Raw genomic sequence first — 24,793 nt, 5'->3', positions numbered from 1 at the left:
AGGACAAAATGTACAGTAAGCATTTTAAAATAACAGCAATAGGTTTCTTTTTTATAATAACCATATACAGTATATGGTATAGGTTGAGGCGATGTCTCATCATAGAAGCTGGGTTAGCTGGCTGGGGGCGTGGTCAGGGTGGGGTAAATCCCCCTGTTCTCTCCATACAGCATAATTAGCATTCAGCTGCTAGGCCAGCCCAGGCAGACACGATCGGGGATTTAACTTGCGCAGTAAACGCACATCATCTGAACAGACATCTTGTGTTCTGCTCTAGAATCCCCAATCCTGTAGTGTAGAGCCGCAGCACCGTCCTTTGGTGAGTCAGCCCATTGAGATGTGGGCGGTTTTGCCCCACTCGCGCGCCAGCCGTATAACATTTTGTGGGTGCTCCCACACAGACCGACTGTCTCTATACTGTAAGCATTTATACGGTGCTTTTCTTAATAACGTTACAAAACCAAACAAACCATATTAGACTCCCAACAAACAAGTTAAGGTTACTTTGAGAGTGTAGTACAAGCAATAACTGAAGAAAATTCAGTTCGGTAACTGTATTTCCTCCAAAGTTTAGGGGTCAAAGGTTACCCACCTTGACTCTGTAGAGTAAATGCCATTTTAATATGACATTTTAACGTGCTTACCATGTCTGTTTTGCCATGTCCAGTTGGTATGCTCTCGTCAGCTCATCCAGATGTGACTGGAGCATGGGCTGCATCTCCTCTCGGGGGGAAGGGGTGAGGGTGGCGGTGGACTGCTGGCCAAAGGACACTGCTGCTGGGGAAGAGGCCACCCCCCGGATGGGTGGTGTGGGAACCCTCTCCTCCTCCTCCTCCAGCTCGTCCTCCATGCCCTGGTGAAGGTAGGTTTGCACGGGCATGGGCGGGCCCCAACCATCACTCTCATACCTGGGGGTCAGAAGATAAGTTTACTCCACAAATATTCTCACAATCACAAATGTAATGGGGGCAAAAAAACGAATATGGATCAAATAGGAATTCATATACGCTAAACCAGTGTTTCCCAAAACCTGGGTCGGGACCCACAAGTGGGTCCCAGGAGATTTTATTTGGGTTGCCAAATAAATTTGCAGAATTTCTTCCAGTCTTTTTTATTGAAAATATATTGTTTTACTGAGAATAGATAAGGCGTATTGTGAATTGGGTCATGATAGTTTGTCATCTTTAAAAAGTGGGTCCCCAGAAAAAAGTTTGGGAACCACTGCGCTAAACAATGATTACTCATGTACGCTACAGATTGCACTATTTCCGCCACAGCAGTAAGTACACTGTAAGTAAGTGTTTTTCTTTGGCTGCTAGTTCAGTGAGTTTTGGTCATAGAGTGATGAAAATAATATCATTGGAATTCTCTGCTTTCATTTTACATCGTTGACATCTGTTGGACTCTTACGGGTGCAAACAAACAGAAAGATCCATCCATTACCACGGCCACTGTAGCTGTACTTTCACAGCAGTAGTGCCCTTGGAAACAGGTAACTGCACTATAAACAAATAACTCACACGCATGAAGCTTTGTGAGTGTGACCTTGTCAAACTTTGCAAAGAATTTGTTATATGACAGTCCTGAGTGGAGGTACAGAGGTCCTCAGGCTTCAATCCCCCATAACTGTGCTTATACATGCTGAAATAATACTGGTCATAAAGAAAATGTTCATTAAAGGAATTTGTCAGTGCACACTCCATAGGACATAACTGTTTTAATCTGCTGCCATTAAGAGCAGCCTCAGATTTACAGTGCACAGGTCTCTTCATTTGCCAGAGAGCCTATTAAAGCAGATGACTCTCCCAGATTGGAAATGGGAGTGGGAGAGGACAGAGCACCTACTGGACCAGAGAGAGACACACACTATCACTTCAATCAGACACTTAGTGTGTATGTACAGCATAGTACTGTAGTATGTTTGGGAATGAGCAGGATTGACTCAATGAGAAGGTATAGAGCAATGTTTCAGTACACCCTGTTGAACCAGTTGGATAATTAGCCTAGAGTTAAACAAAATAAGGACTTTATCAATGCCCCCGCCTATGCCCCCTGAGCACAACAGACTCAGTAACGGGCCGGGGTCGCCCCCGCACAGTCAATATCCTACCCCGCCCCCACACACACATGCATTTGGCACTTCATATTTTGTAATTGTTTTTCAGTATTGCTTCGTCTCTACTATTGATGTGACCGCTGCGCTGCATACTGTACTTGCACTAAGTCAAATTCCTCATTTGTAATCGAATTACTTACGTTTGTAATCGAATTACTTACCGTATTTTTGTAATCTAATTACTATTAAAGTGAATCTGAATCTGAATCTTGTAAATAAGTGATTGGTTTTGCATCAAATATCTAGAAAGTTTTTCTTTCTACTTCAGTCTCAGTTTGTAGATATCACTCCCTGTGGATACATTCCCCCCTCTAGTCTCTCTCTCTCTCTCTCTCCCCCCCCCCCGGAACTATGCAATTATGATTTTGTTGTTTTTTCAGTATGGGATTCAGCAAATAGATTAATCTGAAACCATCTGTGTGCCTCTGCGGTACTAGCAGCGGGAGACTGCTAGAACAATGTTTTCCAGTCATGAAGTTTTCCCTTAGATTGCTGAAGACAGGATCAGCAGAGAGATTGATCTGCAACCATCTGTAGGTGAGTGTGTGTGTGTGTGTGTGTGTGTGTGTGTGTGTGTGTGTGTGTGTGTGTGTGTGTGTGTGTGTGTGTGCGCGCGCGCGCGGGTGTATGTATGTGTGCCTGAGGAGACCGTACACACATTGATTGTTCAGGTCTCCTCCAGATGTACTGTACGACAGTAATTAGCCGCAGAGAAAACAGACAGTCTGGAGGAGAGCAGAACCCTGTTATTACAGTACACACAGCAACTGGCTGCTGTTATCATTCACATCCACAAGCACCGTCTTGTTCTTTCAAGCAAGCCAGTAACTTGTTCCCCTACTACCAAGGTGGCATGGAGAAGAAACATCTGCCATCACAGCACAAAGGATGCAGCACACATTATTTGTAGTGTTGAACATCTCTGTGAGGAGAAGTTAGAAGGCATCCTCACCCTCCTCCGTCATGGTGATCATTAGGATAGTGGTCCATCTCAGTGCCGGGGAGAGGGTGAACAGGGGGAGGGGGCAGGGGAACGTTGGCCCAGTTGGACCCGTTGGCCTTGTTGGGTTTGGGACCAGCCTTGGTCTTCTTCTTCTTGCCTCCCTTTCCACCTTCAAACGGAGAGACAAGATTCACATTCAATGAAATTGTAAAAAAGGAAAATGCTAACATACAGGTTTGATAGCTTTGCGAATTATTTGCCGTCACCCAGATAACATATAAGTATTCTAAACAAAGTCAATTTATTCCACATCCTGTACTTAGAAATACAGATCCATTTTAAGTCAAGTGTGGCATCGCCTACCCTTGGAAAGTCGTGCACAATTTCAAACACCAGATTTCAATGGGCTGCTGCCTGTCAGCGCGTACATAGAGAAGCTCAAGGTTGCTTGATGAAAAGCATGCTTCTTCCACTGATTGATTGGCTGAAAAGCCTCAAATCTCCATAGAAACAGGAGAAAGCGACAGTAAACGAGGCCGAGGCAGACCTTTGTGCTTCACCCATCCCTCAGTGTCCCCTTTCACACCAGGCTTTGGGTTCCACAATGAAAGATCTCACTTCACGCCATCATCATAATGAATGGCTTGTGTAGTGTCAGTATGGCCCTAATGGAATTCACTGAGAGTCTATTACTACTTTCATTTCTTTTATTACACCAGAGAGCCGCTAACCCATCCATTTCCACTCATAGCCCTCCTACAGCAGCTTCTCCACGACTCCATCCATCTTTATAAATCTGCCAGCTAAGGCCAGGTCAATACTGGCTTTTATACCATTTGATCATTGTGGAAGAAACCTTCTTCTTCTCCACAAAATGACATTTGACTTACAGCGCAAATCCATTTTCAAAAGCAGAGGTACATATCTACACATCTACCTGAAGGGCATGACTTAGTGATGGAAAACAAACTATTCACCAGGGTCAGATTCCAGCACAACTCCAAAATGCGAGTCTATTTTACTCAAAAGCTTGCAATTGCAAACGGTGTACCTGTACTTACAACCTCAAAATGCATTTAATAGTTTGCTTTTGCTGTCACATAGGTCAGTCTTTGTATCAAGAAATCAGTTGGCTAATAAAATATTAAGGGGGGGTGGAATCTCAACAAAGCAATCAAAAAGGATCTTCTATTCTTTCCTAGCCAGTCTATTCAGCTGACAAACTGTGGCAATATAGGGCAAAGCACTCTCCCTTTCTATAATTAAACTGTACCTCCTGCCAGCCTGCTCTCTCTGATTCAAACAACTATAAAGGTGAGGTACTGCAGTCTTCTGCAAGTCAATGGCTAGAGGACATGTCAGCCATGCTCAAAACGTATTCACTCATGGTTTTGTGAGAATCTTTGGATGAAAGCAGCCACCAAATGGCATATAGCCTACTGTACTATTATTATATGACTATCCTATCCCATGTTTCTCATTGTGTGCATGGAAGTGGTGAGAGAAACTTGCATGTATGAATCCAGTTGTGGCAGGTTATAGAATGTCTCAATCCAGAAACCCCCCCAGGCTGACGTCGCCGGCCACACATGGCTAGTGGAAGCCATCTTTGGGAGACTCTGTTGTACATTTGTATCTGTCATCTGTTGGTTAACCCTCACTGCCAAAGGCCTGTAATCACTTTCCCCAGTGCCATGAAAAGGCTCCTGTTGAAGGAAACTTACATCTCCTCCAATGTAACATCATGCAATCTAATACATGTGACTTGACTCAAGCTCATCTACAAATGAGGTCAATGTCATCAAAAGAAACGTACAGAACCAATCAGATACATTTATATTGATCCGCATAGAAGCCAAATGAAGCAAATCAGAAATGCTGTACGATATATATGACAATTCTTTTTTAACATTTGCTCTACATTCCATCAAGAGCCCTCAGGTCTTCTCCTGCTTGTTTGTTAAAAACCTGTGGAACACCCTCCCAAACAATATCAGAGAGGCGGGCTCTGTAAGCATGCAAATGCTGAAAAAGTATCTTTTCAGCTTAGCTTTTAAATACAGTAGCTTTTAACGGTAACGGTTTCTGTTCAGGATCCTAACATAGCTGACAGGGTCTAATGCTTAATTGCACGAGTGAACACTTGATGTGGGAGGTGACAGAGCTTTTCCCTGTATGATTCTCATCCATCTGTGGATGGTGAGGTCTTTGACCAAGAGGAGAATCTATGATTGTCATGTGCCTTCGGCCATGAGATCTGATCTGAAATATGAGCTCAAGAGTAGAAAACACACATGGGTTCACTCACAATGTGCATCTAAAAGTGGGAGTATTTAATTATTATTTAATTATTTTAATGCAATGCATTTTGATTTTCTTTTATATTATTGTATATTTGTATCTGTCTTTTATCTGCCTTCTATTGATGTAAAGCACTTTGAGCTGCACATTGTATATGAAAGGTGCTATACAGTATATAGTATTATTCTGTTACAAGAAACAAATGTATTTTCTTTGAGCGGGGAAAAGATAACTGCATGGCCAAACTGTTTGGGCAGTAGGCAAAATATGGGGCATGAGGAGGAGAGAGGGGTGTCAGAATAAGATTAAAAAAGAATGAGAGTCCTAAACGAAACAACTGTGAGCCCAAGGCAGGAGGCACCACAGTGACAGAAGGCAGGAGGCACCACAGTGTAAGAAGGTAGGAGGCACCACAGTGTAAAGGTGCGTTCACACCGACCTATTAAAGTTTTTCGCTGGCATCGAGTTTACATACAAAGTCAATGCAAACGAGCGATTGAGCGTATATTCGCCCGGGAGAAAAATCGCTGGCCGTCCGAGCGACAGAGACGGAGCGATAGGGCGAAAAGTCGCTCGTCGCCCGAGATGAAATATCCCAACTCGAGCGAAATTACGCTGGCATCAGTCGCTCGCTGTTCAACGCTGATTAGCTGCCGTGTGAGAGTGAGTCAAGGATCACACTGGCTTGGAACAAACCGCTGGTTTATTGTGTGGCAACAAACCACATTGACAACTGATTGACAGGCTGACAGCTGACATGAAGTGAAGTCTGTACTACCGGTATAGAGTTCGCGTTAGGAGCACGCTCATAGGCTTAGCTTGTAAACAACTACAGTGGCTCGTAGTGGACAAACATCATGACATTGCGTAACGTTATAGCCCCCAGATGTCCGTCAATACGTGTGCCTGTTGACGAGCGATTTAAACACAGCGACAGAGCGATTCCAAAGGGTTGAATCGAGCGACAGAGCGAAAAATAAATATCTCGGTGTGAACACAGCTTAAGAAGGCAGGAGGCACCAGGCAACACAGTGTAAGCCCAAGGCAGGAGGCACCACAGTGTAAGCGCAAGGCAGGAGGCACCACAGTATAAGCCCAAGGCAGGAGGCACCACATTGTAAGCCCAAGGCAGGAGGCACCACCGTGTAAGCCCAAGGTACCAGGCACCACAGTGTAAGCCCAAGGCAGGAGGCACCACAGTGTAAGCCCAAGGTACCAGGCACCACAGTGTAAGCCCAAGGCAGGAGGCACCACATTGTAAGCCCAAGGCAGGAGGCACCACAGTGTAAGCCCAAGGCAGGAGGCACCACATTGTAAGCCCAAGGCAGGAGGCACCACAGTGTAAGCCCAAGGTACCAGGCACCACATTGTAAGCCCAAGGCAGGAGGCACCACAGTGTAAGCCCAAGGTACCAGGCACCACAGTGTAAGCCCAAGGCAGGAGGCACCACAGTGTAAGCCCAAGGCAGGAGGCACCACAGTGTAAGCCCAAGGCAGGAGGCACCACATTGTAAGCACAGTCTGAAAGTAATTGGGTTTCCTAATCATACCTCTGGGCGAGGCTCGACTTTTACCAATAAATGGTGAGTTGACGTGATTGTTCAATCAACCCCTCCCCCCTCCCGCACACGCACACACGCACACACACACACACACACACACACACACACACACACACACACACACACACACACACACACACACACAAGACAAGCCATCAATATTGTAAAGGAGCCTCTTCTGGGGAAGGATGGTCTGGCACTAGGACTACAACAGCTCACCCCAAATATGAAAAATACAGAGAGAGAGGCTGTGGCTAGGAGCTACACAGGAATTACACAGCAAAGCCATCTCCTCTGACAAAACTGGGCCTCTCTTCAAAGAGGAGCTAATACTAAATATAGACATGCAGTTGGGTATTTATACGTAAGGTTTGGGCGCTCCCCGCCTATAACTGTAGGGCTGCATAGCCTTGAGCTTGCTTTGTTTTCATTGGGTGCGTCAGTGCTGAGGGGGAAAGCCACAGGATGGAGACTCCAGAAGGACTCGGCACTGCAGCCAGATATAACTTAGGAGTGGGAGAATCATTTCAAATAGGACGTCCAAATAACTGACAGTCATTTATCATAATTCATACAAATAGGTTTGTGCAGTTTATGGGTTACTGTGATAACATTCCCCATTGTGAAGTCCAACAAAATCAACCCAGAATATGACATGTTACATAATGAGATGAGAGATGGAGAATGCAGATGCACAAGTGTCTGTGCCCCCCCCCCCCCCCCCCCCCCACTCATATAACCATGGATGAACGTCATTATCTTTGTATGAAGCCAGAGTGAGAGAGTGCGTGGAGGGGAGAGTGGCGTCTTTCAGAGTGCGTGGAGGGGAGAGGGGAGAGGGGAGAGGGGAGAGGGGAGAGGGGGGTCTTTCAGAGTGCGTGGAGGGGAGAGGGGAGAGGGGAGAGGGGAGAGGGGAGAGGGGCGTCTTTCAGAGTGCGTGGAGGGGAGAGGGGAGAGGGGAGAGGGGAGAGGGGGGTCTTTCAGAGTGCGTGGAGGGGAGAGGGGAGAGGGGAGAGGGGAGAGGGGAGAGGGGAGAGGGGCGTCTTTCAGAGTGCGTGGAGGGGAGAGGGGAGAGGGGAGAGGGGAGAGGGGAGAGGGGGGTCTTTGGAGCCTGAAAATGCTACAGAAAACACCAGGCAGCTACCTCTTCTCTCCTATACGCTAGTTTTTAATGAGCAGCTCGGCGTCCCCAGTGGAGCTCTCTACGCTGCCATGAAAGCTGCTCTATTTCTAGTTCTTTTCATCTGGCTCTCCTCCTTCAGACCTGACATTCATTATTCCCTGCATCTCCTCAGAGGGAGAGCAGCAACTTTTCCCCTCTTCAAATGCCGAGCTTTACTTGAGCTGAAGTCTGAATCAAAGCTCAGTTTGTGCTGATTCAAATCCCCTTCACTGCTGTGAGCTGCACTGTATGTAGCACATAGAAAATGGTGTTGATCTTATCTTGGTGCTTATCCCTTGATCACTACGAGTGTACTATGGAATCAAGTACATCTTTTGTTCAACAATTCATTCTTATGGCACTGTTAATCCATGATATACTGTACATCCATCTATCGCTTTCTATCTTATTCTCTCTCATTTGTTTGCCATCTAAGTAGCAATGCCCTTCACCTGCATCCCTAAATGATGGCAGGTACTGTATGAGTCCTGTGTTTAGCAGGCAGCATCACACAGTGCACATTTCTTCACTCACACCAATGCTTCAGGGCTACTTTGCAAGGGTAAATGGGAGGGCATAACTCCTGTTTAATTATACAGGTGAATCAAATTATGATATCCAAATATAGTTCTGACATTTCAAGGAAAAATATCTCAAGACATGCAAATAAAATGCATGTCATGAAGCACTTTTTGTCTTCGTCTTTGCCCTCCTCTGGAAATATTCACATAAGCTGCATGTATCTTGGCTCCATCTTAAAGCATATCCTCTGCTACGGTGTTAAACTCTCTCTTGATATCTCTTGTTCGTTATGTTTCTCTCAGTCTGAGAGAAACGAGTACGCGAGCCAGTCAGAGCCTCCTTCACTATAACCTGCGTGGAGTCTATGGGAGGAATCTGCCTGCAAGGCATGGCCACTTCACATCCCCTCTCCAGCCCACTGTGTGCCAGAGCATTGAATTAGAGACCAGTTAAGGCAGTGGGTTGTAACTGGATTAAAGAGGAGAGTGGAGGGGAGGCAGGCAGAGGCTGCCTCTGTGTCCTATAAATGACATTGTAATTCTCTGAACACGGGTTTTAGTGTCGTCGGCCACCATTAGGAGAGGAGAGAGAAAGGGAGGCATTTTTGCCACTTTAGCCAGCCAAGCGTCTCTAATGGTGTGTGTATGTGTAGAGTCCACTCTGTCACAAAGAGTCCCTCTGCCACTATTCCAGTCTGCTCACACACACACACACACAGCGGGAGACAACGCCTTTGCAAAGCCCGGCAGTAACGGCAGAAACCCAGTATTCGCACCTTCAGACATTTAAATATCTCTCTCTTTTTTTTCTGATTTTTCTCCAACATTGTACTGCTCCACCCCCTCTGCTGATCTGGGGAGAGCCAGACTAGCACATGCTTCGTCCGATACATCGCCAGCCGCTTCTTTTCACCTGACAGTGAGGAGTTTCACCGGCCTCACGTAGTGCGTGGGAGGATCACGCTATTCCCCCCAGTTCCTCCACCACCCCCCGAGCAGTGCAGTGACCAGGAGTCATACCCCACCGGCTTCCCACCCGCAGATGTAGCCAATTGTGTCTGTAGGAGCGTCTGACCAAGCCGGAAGTACCGCTGTCAGGAATTGAACCCCGGTCTCTGCGGCGGTAGGCGAGTGGTTTTACCTCTACACTAACCAGACACCCCGATATTTAGTTTTTTCATACTCATACTTTCATACTGTATCAAGTCATACATTATCCAACATCAAAACTTGGCTATCTGATGTACTCCAACCCTCATATTAAAACAACAACAACAACAACACATTTTCATCCTCATCAACATTCGTTTAACTACCGTACATATCATTCACACGCAACGAACTGTAAGCAGTGGGAGCTGAGCAAAGCATTACTGGTGAGGGAGAGGGACTGTGTTAATAAAAAAGTATCCCTTAGATGTCAGGTTTGTACATGCAAATAACAGATCGATAAAGCAATTAAGAAATCAGTCAATCATAAAGTCAAGCGGCAGAGCCCCAGAGACATCCCAGAGTTCCCTGCCGCGTCAGAAACCAACCTGAGAGACTGCCGCTTCGCTCTGAGCTGTTGTGAGAGCTGGTGGTGCTGAAATCTTGTGATTGGTTGTGTGGTATTCTATTAGACAATCCATCGGCCAATCGGTAGTCAGGAATGAAAAGGAGTGCTATAGTGGAGGAGGTTAAAGGGCAAGAATTACAGTGGCGTCAGGTGATTGGCAGTTAGCACAAGCACATGCAAACATGCAGTTAGAGCAACAAGCAAGCAGTAGACATTCGCTTTTACACACGTCTCCACCATTCAGGGATCATATATTCAACGAAGCTAATTTATTTAACCATTCATTCACTTTCTCATTTGTACGCAACGTATCAAAGATGCTATGGTGCTGTACACCTTTGATAGAAAGGCTCAAATTAAAAACATGGAAATAATCATTCACAAAACTCTTCAATTCATGAAATGGGATCGAGTAAATGAGTCCAGCGGTGGAGTTTTTAATTTATTACCATTTCCCTTCAAGAGAGATATCATATATAAGAGTATATAATCTTACTTCTTAAAGTAATGCCAGGGAGAATTAGGAAAGGAGTTTTTAAAGATTCTTTGCATTAGGGGTACTCAGTAAAACGTATAATTAATCTGTTTTAGACTGTTGGAAAATGAGATCATAAATATGTATTAGAATACAGCCTAGGAATACTCATTAGCCCTAAAGTATGAAACTCCGCTTTAAAAAGGATCCAGCATCAAATCCACGGTAATTAATTTGGATTATTTTCTTAAATATTAGCCCAGCTAAAATGAATAGGCAATTACTCTGAAACTGAAAGGAGGAGTCGTGCCATCGTGAAAACCTCAAGGAAATGGATGGTTGACTTAACTGCACTACTCCTTCATGAGGTGTTTACTCAACCTTGGAGAGCAACCAAGATGATGTCGGCTGGGGGAAAAATGACTCTTTCAAACACAGCCTCCCCTCCGCAGACAGTGGGGTTAGCACAGCTTCAGAGACGTGTGCTGAAATAATGGGCATTAAACTGCAAACTGCTGTCACGTCACCACACGGAGCTCGTGAGCCGGGGGGTGAATGAGGTAGTGCAGAAAATGCCTAATCTGCTCTTTCCCTCTACGGGCTTTCTGATGCCGTCATTCATGAAGATCAGAGCAGGGCTGCAGCTGATAATGACATACATGTAAACATTTACTGAACCTCACAAACACAAAGGGCACCGACATCCCCGCAAACGCCTTACTGTTATTGCAGGAGTTCTTGTCGGGCAACGAGTAGCCCAGGTTGGCCATCTCCTGCTTGGCCTGGAGCGAGGCCTTCCACTGGGCCTCGGGCAGGTCCACAGCCAGCTCGTGGATGCTGCTGGAGTGGAGGATCTGGGTGGTGGCGTAGGGAGTGGCCTGGGAGGCTTGGCCGGGGCTGTTGTAGTTGGACTTGGTGGTGAAGTCGATGCTGCTGTAGATGGCTCCGTCAGAGAGCATGGTGCCCGTCTTATCGCCTTGGCCGCTGGGGAGATCTGGAGAAAGGAAGGGAGGGAGATAGAGGGTTCAAAAGGAATGTAGTTGCCTTATACAAGATGTTCACATCACCTGTCACCCTGGAGTGTGTGAAGAAAAGCCTAAAAAGAGACATGGACGAGCAAACTGGGTCTTCATTGCAGATGAAGAGAAGAACCCTGTCTAACGACGCGTCGGGCCTGCGGTGACCTGGGCTTCACACAAAGGAGGCCCTGAAATGTCGAGACATCACAGTCTGTGGTTCAGCGCTTTCGGGTCAGCTCGTCTCTTAACATCCACCACTTAACATATTCATCTCATTGAAAAATTCATCCCAGTTATTCATGCATTCCAACCCTCGGACTCCCAGCCTTGGTGTCCCATTCCCCCCCGTCCTGTCCGGATCTCCCCATCGCCTCCCTTCTCTCTTCATGCACATGAGCGATAATGCTGCTGCTCTGCACATGTGATGAGAGAGAGACAGAGAGAGAGAGAGAGAGAGAGAGAGAGAGAGAGAGAGACCAAGCAGACCTTCTCTGTAGTGCATGGTTTGCATGCCCAGTGAAGGGGAGATGATGTAGAGCCATGGCGGAAGTGTCCGCATCTGCGCCAGTCAAGCTGCGCCTGTCCTTCACGACTGGCTGCTCAGGACCATCCTTTCAAACACCCATCTTCCCCCCCTCACTGCCTCCTCTGCCCATCTCTCCCCTCACATTCTCTGCCTCTGAGGTATGGGCTGTGACACCCGGCTGGACTGTTTGCCATTACTCAGCCCGGTGACAGCGCTGAGGCCCTGCTGCTAATGCTCGAGCTGTCCTCTCATGTGAAATATAAATGTATATCCAAACACGCACATGCAATATGCATACAAGTATACATCTCTGCAGGCCCGGTGGGGGAGCGAACATGACGAACAACAGGAGCGGTAGTGCGATAGAGGGGAGGGCAGGGTGCCTGGCAGATCCTGTCATCATCCCTCATCTCTGATGGTCCGTCTCCCCCTGCACAGCACCTGGGAGGGCACCGGGGGCAGACCTTCACTCACCTCCTCGGCCAAAGTTACTCAGGTCGTTGGGTCCCCCGGAGCTGCTGTTGACAGGCAGGCTGGTGGCTGGCCAGGAGTCCGCTAACCAGGGGTAGCCTGGGTCACTGGCATTCAGCAGGCCAGGCCGGCTGTAGGGAGAAACACAGAGACATGAGATTACTGTGATGGTCAATGTTAATACCAGAGGTTATAGTACACTCAGACCACCCAGCTCAGTGGCCTTGTGGTTTGAGTGTCCGCCCTGAGACTGGGAGGTTGTGAGTTCGATCCCTTGCCGAGTCATACCAAAGACTATAAAAATGGGACCCATTTGCCTCCCTGCTTGGCACTCAGCATCAAAGGGTTGGAATTGGGGGGTTAGATGATTCCCGAGTGCGGCACTGCTGCCGCTCACCGCTCCCCCACGGGATCGGTCAAATGCGGAGAACAAATTTCGCGCACTCAGGTGTGTGACAATCAGTGGGACTTTTTTTTTTATATATATATATCTTTTATTTTTATTTTAATATATATATACGAACAAGACAAACAGGCTCAGAAACAGGAAAACAAAAGAGAGAAAAAACAAACAAACAAAAACACATTATCAACATTCAGTGTGACGTCGTGCTACCAGTCTTGTAAGGTGCTTATATGCTTCTAAGTATTGTGCCCAGGATCCCACACAGGGGATCCATGGGGAACCAGTCTGGCGAATCACCCGTCGCCCCCAACCTCAACGAGGTACGTTAGAAACGGGTCCCAGATGGCAGAGAATTTCTTAAGTGAGTCAGTCCTCAGGAACCTAAGTCTCTCCATCCGTATAACAGAGGTCATATCAGTCAGCCACAGTTTAAAAGAGGGTGAGGAGGGGGACTTCCATTCCTTCAGGATTAGTTTCTTGGCAACAGTTGTCCCTTGTGTCAAAGACTGTTGCACAGCTGTAGGGAAGTTCAGAGAAGACTCCGAGCAGCCAAAGATGGTGAGTTCTGCCTCCGGCTGAAGTGCGATTTTGTAGGCCTTAGAGTACCAGTCAAATATTTTGGCCCAGAATCCCGTTAGTGAAGGGCAGAACCAAAAGGCATGAGATAGTGTACCCTCCGACACTTGACTCCTTTCACACAGTGGTGATACAGTAGGATAAATCTTGTGTAATTTCTGCTTGGAGTAGTGGAGATGGTGAGCAACTTTAAATTGGATCAGCTGGTGTCTGCTATTAACTGAGCAGAGTTGCACAACCGACAAACTCCTTTCCCATATAATGTCAGATAAATCAGTACCAAGTTCCTCCTGCCATGCTTCTAATCAGTGGGACTTTACCTTTACCTTTACCACCCTGATTTACTAATGATGCCAGGTTTATTTCTGAATCATGAAGTCGTTTCATCTTCCCTCACTAGATTGAGAAGTAATAAATAATAAATATAAACATGACAGGAGTCAGCAGGGAGTCAATGTGAAGGCATGAATTCAAACATATGTTTCAATGTTAGCGTGTGCAACATGCATGTGTGTTGGAAGCATGTGTGTTAGCGTGTGCAACATGCATGTGTGTTTGTTAGGAGATAAGCTGGCAATAAGCCCCTGCTGCTAATGAGTCATTTTGGAGATAGGGAATACTGGATGAATGCATTTCTTCACCCGCAAAGTTGGAATGCATTCAAGCAAACGCAGCTCTTTACAGTACAGTACTGTATCTCTGTGTTTCTCCTGCTGCAGCTCTTTACAGTACTGTACTGTACTGTATCTCTGTGTTTCTCCTGCTGCAGCTCTTTACAGTACTGTATCTCTGTGTTTCTCCTGCTGCAGCTCTTTACAGTACTGTACTGTATCTCTGTGTTTCTCCTGCTGCAGCTCTTTACAGTACTGTATCTCTGTGTTTCTCCTGCTGCAGCTCTTTACAGTACAGTACTGTATCTCTGTGTTTCTCCTGCTGCAGCTCTTTACAGTACTGTACTGTATCTCTGTGTTTCTCCTGCTGCAGCTCTTTACAGTACAGTATCTCTGTGTTTCTCCTGCTGCAGCTCTTTACAGTACTGTACAGTATCTCTGTGTTGCTCCTGCTGCAGCTCTTTACAGTACTGTACAGTATCTCTGTGTTTCTCCTGCTGCAGCTCTTTACAGTACAGTACATTATCTCTGTGTTTCTCCTGCTGCAGCTCTCTACAGTACAGTATCTCTGTGTTTCTCCTGCTGCAGCTCTTCACAGTACAGTATCTCTGTGTTTCTCCTGCTGCAGCTCTTTACAGTACTGTACAGTATCTCTGTGTTTCTCCTGCTGCAGCTCTTTACAGTACTGTATCTCTGTGTTTCTCCTGCTGCAGCTCTTTACAGTACAGTATCTCTGTGTTTCTCCTGCTGCAGCTCTTTACAGTACAGTATCTCTGTGTTTCTCCTGCTGCAGCTCTTTACAGTACAGTACTGTATCTCTGTGTTTCTCCTGCTGCAGCTCTTTACAGTATAGTACAGTATCTCTGTGTTTCTCCTGCTGCAGCTCTTTACAGTATAGTATCTCTGTGTTTCTCCTGCTGCAGCTCTTTACAGTATAGTACAGTATCTCTGTGTTTCTCCTGCTGCAGCTCTTTACAGTATAGTACAGTATCTCTGTGTTTCTCCTGCTGCAGCTCTTTACAGTACAGTATCTCTGTGTTTCTCCTGCTGCAGCTCTTTACAGTACAGTACAGTATCTCTGTGTTTCTCCTGCTGCAGCTCTTTACAGTATAGTACAGTATCTCTGTGTTTCTCCTGCTGCAGCTCTTTACAGTATAGTATCTCTGTGTTTCTCCTGCTGCAGCTCTTTACAGTACAGTATCTCTGTGTTTCTCCTGCTGCAGCTCTTTACAGTACAGTACAGTATCTCTGTGTTTCTCCTGCTGCAGCTCTTTACAGTACAGTATCTCTGTGTTTCTCCTGCTGCAGCTCTTTACAGTACTGTACAGTATCTCTGTGTTTCTCCTGCTGCAGCTCTTTACAGTACAGTACAGTATCTCTGTGTTTCTCCTGCTGCAGCTCTTTACAGTACAGTATCTCTGTGTTTCTCCTGCTGCAGCTCTTTACAGTATAGTACAGTATCTCTGTGTTTCTCCTGCTGCAGCTCTTTACAGTATAGTATCTCTGTGTTTCTCCTGCTGCAGCTCTTTACAGTACAGTACAGTATCTCTGTGTTTCTCCTGCTGCAGCTCTTTACAGTATAGTATCTCTGTGTTTCTCCTGCTGCAGCTCTTTACAGTACAGTACAGTATCTCTGTGTTTCTCCTGCTGCAGCTCTTTACAGTACAGTACAGTATCTCTGTGTTTCTCCTGCTGTAGCTCTTTACAGTATAGTATCTCTGTGTTTCTCCTGCTGCAGCTCTTTACAGTACAGTATCTCTGTGTTTCTCCTGCTGCAGCTCTTTACAGTACAGTATCTCTGTGTTTCTCCTGCTGCAGCTCTTTACAGTACAGTACAGTATCTCTGTGTTTCTCCTGCTGCAGCTCTTTACAGTACAGTACAGTATCTCTGTGTTTCTCCTGCTGTAGCTCTTTACAGTACAGTATCTCTGTGTTTCTCCTGCTGCAGCTCTTTACAGTACAGTATCTCTGTATCTCTCCTGCTGCAGCTCTTTACAGTACTGTACAGTATCTCTGTGTTTCTCCTGCTGTAGCTCTTTACAGTACAGTATCTCTGTGTTTCTCCTGCTGCAGCTCTTTACAGTACAGTATCTCTGTGTTTCTCCTGCTGCAGCTCTTTACTGTACAGTATCTCTGTGTTTCTCCTGCTGCAGCTCTTTACAGTACAGTATCTCTGTATCTCTGTGTTTCTCCTGCTGCAGCTCTTTACAGTACAGTACAGTATCTCTGTGTTTCTCCTGCTGCAGCTCTTTACAGTACAGTATCTCTGTGTTTCTCCTGCTGCAGCTCTTTACAGTACAGTATCTCTGTGTTTCTCCTGCTGCAGCTCTTTACTGTACAGTATCTCTGTGTTTCTCCTGCTGCAGCTCTTTACAGTACAGTACAGTATCTCTGTGTTTCTCCTGCTGCAGCTTTTTACAGTACAGTATCTCTGTGTTTCTCCTGCTGCAGCTCTTTACAGTACAGTATCTCTGTGTTTCTCCTGCTGCAGCTCTTTACAGTACTGTACAGTATCGCTGTGTTGCTCCTGCTGCAGATCTTTATAGTACAGTATCTCTGTATCTCTCCTGCTGCGTCTCTGTCACATTCTCACACTCCTTAATGCAAATACACCCTGCAGAGACACTAATGCACACAGGTACGCACAAGCGCGTGTTTCCTCATTCATTAATATGCTATACTTTCTGCTGTGTTTTCCCATCAGCCCCTTGCGGTGACGTCCAGACAGTCTAAATCTTATCTGATGAGACGTCAAACCTCTCGCCCCACACTGATCGCCTGGCCCACTTGTGGGATGCCTGCATATGGGAGGGGGCAGCTCCACTGAACAGGTGTTGTGTCCCTCCTGGGGGGGGGGGGGGGGGGGGAGTCATAAAAAGCAGCCATTAAGAGTTTAACCTGTCATGGGTGACTGCTGGGAGGCCATTAGGGCCACTTTACTGTACAATCACGTCTGAGGCTCGTTACCATGGGCAACACAGATGGCGCTCGATGAGAATGAGAGACTGAGCTAAACGCCATTGTTTATGTGTCAGTCCAATGACACATTGTACTCCACTTGTTTCCAACGAAACATTGAATGATACGGTGACGGCGCTCTAAATTCAACAACGTGCAATGGCTAATTTACTGAGCGAAGTAGATTGGAGACTATAAAAGAAAGGACAAAGGAATCCAAGCACACACATCAGAAGTAAAAGGAGGACAGCCGAGCGGTTTATTATTCCACTCAAGGTCTCAACAGTCTTTCGCTCGTCCATCCTTGAGAAATGGCAGACTGCTATGCTCAGACAAGCAGCGCATGTTATGAAAGTGGATGGCTTTGGCTTCCCAGGACTGTGGCACACCCCACTGTCAGTGGCCCGCAGGATGTAGCGGGCTCACAGATACACACTAGCGCTCCGAGAAGAAGCCACGGAGCACGGCGCTCAGCAAGCCTGGCTGCCGGATGGGGGGGGTGACGTGTCGGCTCTGCGGGACCAGGAGAGAGGCAAGCCTGGAGGACATGGGCAGGTAATGGGCACGCGGCAGTCAGTCTCCGCCTCAGCCACAGGTTCTAATGAGAAGAGCTGCTCCACGGAGGGGGGAGTCCAAATGAAGTGCAGTCCTGACAAGCTAAGAGCCCGCGCCGCGGTTTCCTGAATGCCAAAACAGGCCCTCGGGGGAGACGAGTCATTCAAATTGATGGCTGTGCATCAGACACATGCACTTTTTATAGGGTAATACATCTCTCCCCCTCCCTCCACCTCTGTTTGTGGCTGCCACGTTCCTGCGCCGCCATCACTCTCTCCCTCCCTGCCCATCTCTCCCTAACCCTATTTTCCCTTTATTTTCTCCCCATACACCTCCCCCTTTCATCCCTCCTCCCTTCCTCTTCTCATCCCTCCTCCCTTCCTCTCCTGCGCTCAACATCTGTCAGCCTGGACTTTCCAGGCAGTTGACAAAGAAGGAGGGAAACAGAGGGAGGACATTGTTCTCGCACGTTGACTGTGGCTAGACTGCAGCATGGTACTGTATGCGCTCGACGGTCCGTTGTCTCATTAACAGTCTGGCTCGGCCTATGTGCTCCAGCAAGCAAGCCCCCCACCCCAGCCCCCCAGCCCACTGGAGAAAGACCATTTGGAAGACAAGGAGTTGACACTGGAAATGGCTGCATCGTCCTTGTATTTATCACACAGCAGTATTCCTGCGTAGGATAATTAGAATAAGACTGATTTCTACTGGGGATATTTGTTATATGGGTGTGTGACCGTGTGTGTGTGTGCATGTGTGTGTGTGCATGTGCATGTGTGTGTGACAGGGGGGTGGGGCGGTAGACACACGGTCATATGTCTAATGAAAAGCTGACATGAAACTTTTAATCCTTGTCCTGCCTGGGATGGATGGCAACCTTGGCAGATAAGATTTGATTTGGAGCTTTTTTCCTGTCAGACATTTCAGTTGCTTGGTGATAGGTGAGGGAACCTTAAATACTGCCTAAGATGGCTGACACTAGCCTTGCCATAAACAAGCCAGGTGAGAGATATTAATTCAAACGCAACGTCATAAATCAGGTGTGTTTACGGTCCCACACACCTACTAGCGCCTGGAAGTCACACTAAAAGCCCACACATAAGATAATAATTACAATATGGGGGAACACGGATTACTTTTCCAGATTTACTTTCAGAGAACAGTCTGTCACTTAGCCTTCAGATCCTGCAATGTAAAGGAATCTCCATAGCAACAGTCTTGTTCACTCCACTGCTCAGCCCACTCTCTCTCTCTCTCTCACTCACTCACTCACTCACTCACTCTCTCTCTCTCTCTCTCTCTCTCTCTCTCTCTCTCTCTCTCTCTCTCACTCTCTCTCTCTCTCTCTCTCTCTCTCTCTCTCACTCTCTCTCTCACTCTCTCTCTCTCTCTCTCTATAGGAGCAAATCTGCCTTTGCTAAAATATTGATTAGTGCCAAGATAGGAAGTTATTACTACCTCCTAATTACCATCTCCCTATTGGCAGGGGGATAAGGAATGAGCCCTTATCGGCTTTTATCAATTTCAATTGAGCAGCCAAAGTCAAAGCGTCCAGGTCTACCAATCTGCAGCCTATTCATCTTCCATGAATCATTTATTTTGTGATCGATTAAGCGTAATTGTTCAGTCAGGGCAATTTGGCAGCAGCCAATGAGGGACTGGAAACAGACGCGGCTTCATTTGCTATTGTCTAATTAATGCAATAAACATCTCAGGTAACAAATGAACACATTTTCCTCTGATACCCTGCTCCACATTGTCCCTCTCAGGGCAGATGGGGGAAGTTGCAACATCTGGGCCTTGATGTCACCAGAGTGCCTAACGGATCAGGGCTCGGCGCTTGCAAAACAGCTCCAGACTGCATCCTATTCCAATGTTGTGAAAAATGTGGCTGCTACTGACTACAGATATGACAAATATAGCGCGCCACAAATACAGACATTTCACATCCCATTGGCTGGAGTGAGGATCAGAAGCACTTATGTGGAAAATTGAAGGAAAAACACTACAGCAGAAAGTAGATGAGAAAAGGCACGGCAAGTGGGGTGGCTAATTCATGGAAAGGCATGCTGGCATCTTACAGAACAATATAAGCAAAAATGCCCTTAGCCTGTCATACACACACACACAGTACGAGACAAAAATAAAATGCATACTGTAAATATATACAGTATATATATTTAAAAAGATAACTGCAACCAGACTGAAAGACACCCATTCCCCAAAAGCCCATGAGACCCACAGGGTCAGCCTTAGTTGGGCATCTCTCTTCCTGAGTGTTGGAGATCTGGAGGCTTTACCTAGTCAGGTGTGATAAGCAGTAGATAGACAGAAGCCCGGGATTCTCATGGGAGTCTCTTGAATACCCACAAAGGCTCAGTAACTGGTGTCATTGAGATGTGCCCTATTCTCTGTAGCCCCTCTCTCTTTCACTAACGCACACTGAAATGGAGCAGGCTGTATGGGGGTGCGAGCGGGGTACCTCCACACACCTCTCCCCTGGGTAATTATTTTTACATTATTACATGTGCTCAGATCCTAGCCGCCCACGCAAGGTGACAGGCAAATTTATCACTCCGGAGGGCTTCTGGGTTGCCTATAGCCGGCAGGGGGAAGATAAATGACAAAATAAAAGCCCTCTCTGCTTAAATTGTTTCTGTTAATTCTGTTGAGGAGATTTATGAGTTCATCTATCGATGCGTGAACGGAGATGTGGTGGAAATGTGTATTTGCAAACAGGTTTGCATGGAAGGCACACAAACAGGTATTGGTTATTTATCGATCCATCAGTCATTTATCAGTGTTAGAATGAAAAGCAGCCTTCTGTCGACTGCATACATCACTTATGCTGCTGAGCTAAGCCTATTAAAGGGAAGATCTACTGTTTGGCTGCAATAATAATGCAAATGTTTTAATAGCTCTGCTCGCGTGTTTGGGTCAGATTGGAATATTGATGATAGGTTTGGTGACATTGATCAAAGGTTTGACACTCACCTTCCATTGCTCATCAGACCACCGTCCACTCTCTGGAATGTTACTGAGATCAGAAAAGAAAGGAAGAAGGGAGACAAAGATGGAGGGGGGAAAAGACAAAGCAATATATTACGTTTCTTTCTAATATGTTATGTGTCAAATAGCACAAGGCTTGATTTCCATTATCAGGATTCTAGTGTATGGCTATTTTAGCAGCACAGTCCAGGTTTGCCCTTCTTCTGTCTCTTACACAGCTAGATGGTTGATGGATTCACTAAGGGATTCAGATGGCCCTCTGTGTCCATTCGTTTTCATGAAAAAAAAAGAAAAAAAAAAGTACACTGATGAGGCTGGCAGATTGCGTTGCCTTGCGTAAGCTCAGAGACGTCATGTGTTCCTCTCAAGGACGAGACGCCTGATGAGAGGCAAAACTCATTTCATCTCTCTTATTTTGCTCTTGAGTTATTATCAGATCTGCGATTAAATCGCAGCCAAAAATGATTAGAAAAGGCAGAGGGGCTCATTAATCAGGTTGGATCATCTTCTCTCTGCAGACGTTGGAGGCTGAAGACGTGGAGGCTGAGTTACTGATCCTTCAGCTTGCTAGGCTCCCCAGAAGCCATTGCATGTGTTCTATTACAGTGATCTATAGATAACAAGGACGGCTCTCTTTGTCAGCAGCCAGTAAAACACCACCATGCCTCCAACTGAGACATGGCTGTTAGAAGATCCATCTCATGTCTGTTTAACGGCCATGATGACAAAAAGCATCAGAGTTCCAAGCATGTAAAAACTTCAATGGATCACAGGAAACAGGGGAAAAAAGAGTTTTGGAAATCACCTCATACCAAAGGACGGGGGGAAAAAGAGAGAATGAGTAGTGGTTGAGTCGAGAAGAGAGAGAGAGAGAGAGAGAGAGAGAGAGAGAGAGAGCGAGAGAGAGAGAGAGCGAGCGATGGAGAGAGAGAGCTGCTAGTAATTTGTCTCATTTGTCCCACAGATGGAAGATTAAAGAGAGAGGGAGGCTGAACATTCCTCTCTTTTCTGTTTCATTCAGGTTGATTCCACAACAAGCCCAGGCACTGGCCAGAGAGAGAGAGACAGAGAGAGAGAGAGAGAGAGAGAGAGAGAGACAACAAGCCAGGCACGGGCCAGAGAGAGAGAGAGAGAGAGAGAGAGAGAGAGAGACAACAAGCCAGGCACAGGCCAGAGAGAGAGAGAAAGAGAGAGAGAGAGAGAGACACACACAACAAGCCCAGGCACGGGCCAGAGAGAGAGAGAGAGAGAGAGAGAGAGGGGGCTTTCCGAGGGTGATGCAGGAATACTGATGAAGCTGCTAACAGGCTTTCTCCACATGACATCAGATGAATTCATCTAATCCCATCATGACCATCTCACTTCATTGTAGGATATTGGATGTGATACGGTGTCAAATTCCTCCAACTTGCATGAACAGATGTTACCTGTCTGTAAAGAAAGACCCTATTATTGCCGCGGTGGTCGAGGTAATGGTTAGATTGTTTGCACCAGTAAGAGTCCAACAATATGTCAAATGAAAGATGAGAATCCACAGATTCCAGTGGTATTAGTCTGATCACTCTACGACCAAAACTCACTGAACTAGCAGCCGAAGGAAAAGCACTTACTGCCGCGACAGGCGGTGGCAATAGGGTAGCCTACTTTGAAACTGGTAACATCTGTAAGAACAATGGCTAGTTTATATTTACTGCGTTATATATAGCAAATCAATCAATCAAAAATGCAAATACCCATGGCTAACAATAATTCCAGCCAGATAAAACCAGATGTTTTATCAGATATATTTGAACAATGCTGCTTTGTCAGCTAGAGACCGACTTGGCATTCTTCAAGCACTCATAGCCAAAGCTCTTTCTCTTTGTTCCACCACCAACAGACTTGCAGTAGAGAGTTGTCCCTCCTTGGAGAGGTCTGAGAGGGGAGAGCGGTGCAGGGGAAGGGGGGGGGGACGCTGTGCAGCAGGGACGCCTCTGAAGTCCCTATCTGTGCTCAGGCACATTTCTGGGCCGCTGTGGAGGACTTTCATGTTAGCCAGAGTGACGTGGCGTGATAGCCGTGCCTCTCGCCTCCTTCTTCCAGATAAGCACTTTCTCCAATATGAATACAGATGAATCCCCTTTAATAAGCATTAAGGGGGGGGAGAACATAATCATGGTGTAAAAAATTCCATCAAATCTCTCCCCCGCTGGCCGTGCGCCTGGTGATTTAGCTCTCCTGTACTGACAGCTTTAGGAGGCTGAGATAGGACACTCACGATACACATCGACTGATCGTCAATACGGAGGAGATGGGCGCCGTACGCCTCTTCAGCCACACTCTGACTCCGATTGTGAACACCACCTCAGCGCCTCTGTAATCACTGTCTTCTTTGCCATTAATTTGTCCTTGCCTGTTGTCCTCTTGGGGTAAAGTAACAATTGCCCTCCTCTCTGGCTTCGGCGAATTGTGCTTAGAATCTGATACACCTGCCCACTCACCTCGGTGTAACTAACATATTAATGCATTCACTTTATCTGTTGCTGTGAGATGGAGGTGCTGGATGTGGGCTCCGCAGGGAGAACATACCTGGAGCTCTACTTTTCTTCAGGAAGCTGAGGCAAGGGCGCTGTGTGACCCCCTGACTCATTGTACATGTTATCTGCTACACTGATATTGGACCAGGAGAGAGAAATCCCCTGATTCTCAGACTCATTTCATCTATAATGTCTTCTTCTTTTTCCTTCATCTAATCTTCTAGTCCATTCTCTATCTCTTCACATCCCACTACTCCATCTCTAAGACAGGCCAAGCCAGCTTCTCTCCTCCTCCTCTAATTCTCCATGTCTTCATCCAGAGACAGAGACAGAGGCAGATGCAAGGTTCGTACAGCAGTGGTGCCAGTCAGGCTCGCTTTAGCAGAGGACAGACTTCCTTTACACTAACGTCTAACATTGTTACACTTATCAAATTGGCTGCAGTTTGCCAATAAGCCAAAGATATATAGGCAGATTAATAGGGTTGGGCACCGAAACCTGGTACCACTATGGTACCGGTACCTTTACGACCGGTACTACCGGTACAAAAGAGAAAAGAGTATCGTTTTAGTAAACGGTATCCGAAGAATATTAAACAATATCACCCAAATATATATCGGCAAAAACATTTAGTACTGGAGGGAAATGGTGACAAGAAAAGAAAAAATAAAGGAAATAGGCAGAAGGAAAAATGTAATACACCGCCCCACATGCCTGATCAACACCTACGGAGAACGCACATTATAACACAATTTGAGAGAACAAAGAGTAAAGAGGATGATTTGAGGAAGAGGAAAAAGTGACAGTCTTACCCCGCAACACAAGACTGCCACAAAGAAAGATATGCACAGGACAGGATGGAGCTTCATTCAAAAAAAGAAGATAGCCACAACACACACACACACACACACACACACACACACACACACACACACACACACACAAATACAACACAGTATGGAAACAAGGCTGTAGGCTGGGCAGGGCAGGGGGTTAAGGTTTGCGAGGCCCTGGTCATGGCCAACAACAAATCCAGTTCTCTTTGATTTGTAAGTTTTGTCGACCTCACAAAGGGATTCAATTTGCATCAGGCATGACCATGAGTCTGGCAATCCAAGCATATAAATAGTGTAAGCAGGAGGGGGAGGGGCCTGTGGCGACATGGGCTGAGGGAGACGGGACAAATGAACAGTACCTGCGGGGGTGAAGGTGAAGGACTGAACTGCAAAACAAGAAGACAGAGAAGTCGTGTGTTAGCAGCCTGCAGAGGGAAGCGCTGCTTTGGGGGCATCTGCACACTGGGGAAGGGGGCATGCCGAGAGGTGTTAGGGATCGGGGTATGGGCCCTTTTCACAGCAACCGTATTGAGGCGGTAAAGCAGGAAGTAAAGCAGGCGTAACCAATAACAGTAAGGGTCCTGGCAGTGGAACACCTAAATGGGATGGAATCTGAATTAATGGCATTGGTGACATCTGCTTTACATCCCGCTTTACCAGCTCAGAACGGCTG

At 46.5% G+C, this 24,793-nt stretch overlaps 1 protein-coding gene across 2 annotated transcripts in view; it reads right to left on the bottom strand.

The window, feature by feature from the left end:
- robo2 (roundabout, axon guidance receptor, homolog 2) overlaps positions 1–24,793 on the bottom strand; it is a 234,005-nt gene that overhangs the window by 16,222 nt on the left and 192,990 nt on the right. Inside the window, exons 19-24 of one of the 2 annotated variants that reach the window (XM_083637643.1) lie at positions 24,480–24,506; positions 20,754–20,796; positions 12,657–12,784; positions 11,359–11,631; positions 3,069–3,228; positions 645–908 (exon numbers count right to left, since the gene is read on the bottom strand). In XM_083637643.1, coding sequence (XP_083493769.1) covers positions 645–908; positions 3,069–3,228; positions 11,359–11,631; positions 12,657–12,784; positions 20,754–20,796; positions 24,480–24,506 — 895 coding nt within the window. The remainder of the gene's footprint in view (positions 1–644; positions 909–3,068; positions 3,229–11,358; positions 11,632–12,656; positions 12,785–20,753; positions 20,797–24,479; positions 24,507–24,793) is intronic. The other variant, XM_083637644.1, reaches the window with a different exon arrangement.

This window comes from Poromitra crassiceps (genome assembly GCF_964638095.1).
Source record: "Poromitra crassiceps genome assembly, chromosome: 5".
Lineage (NCBI taxonomy): Eukaryota > Metazoa > Chordata > Actinopteri > Beryciformes > Melamphaidae > Poromitra > Poromitra crassiceps.
This window is presented reverse-complemented; position numbering and strand designations above follow the sequence as displayed.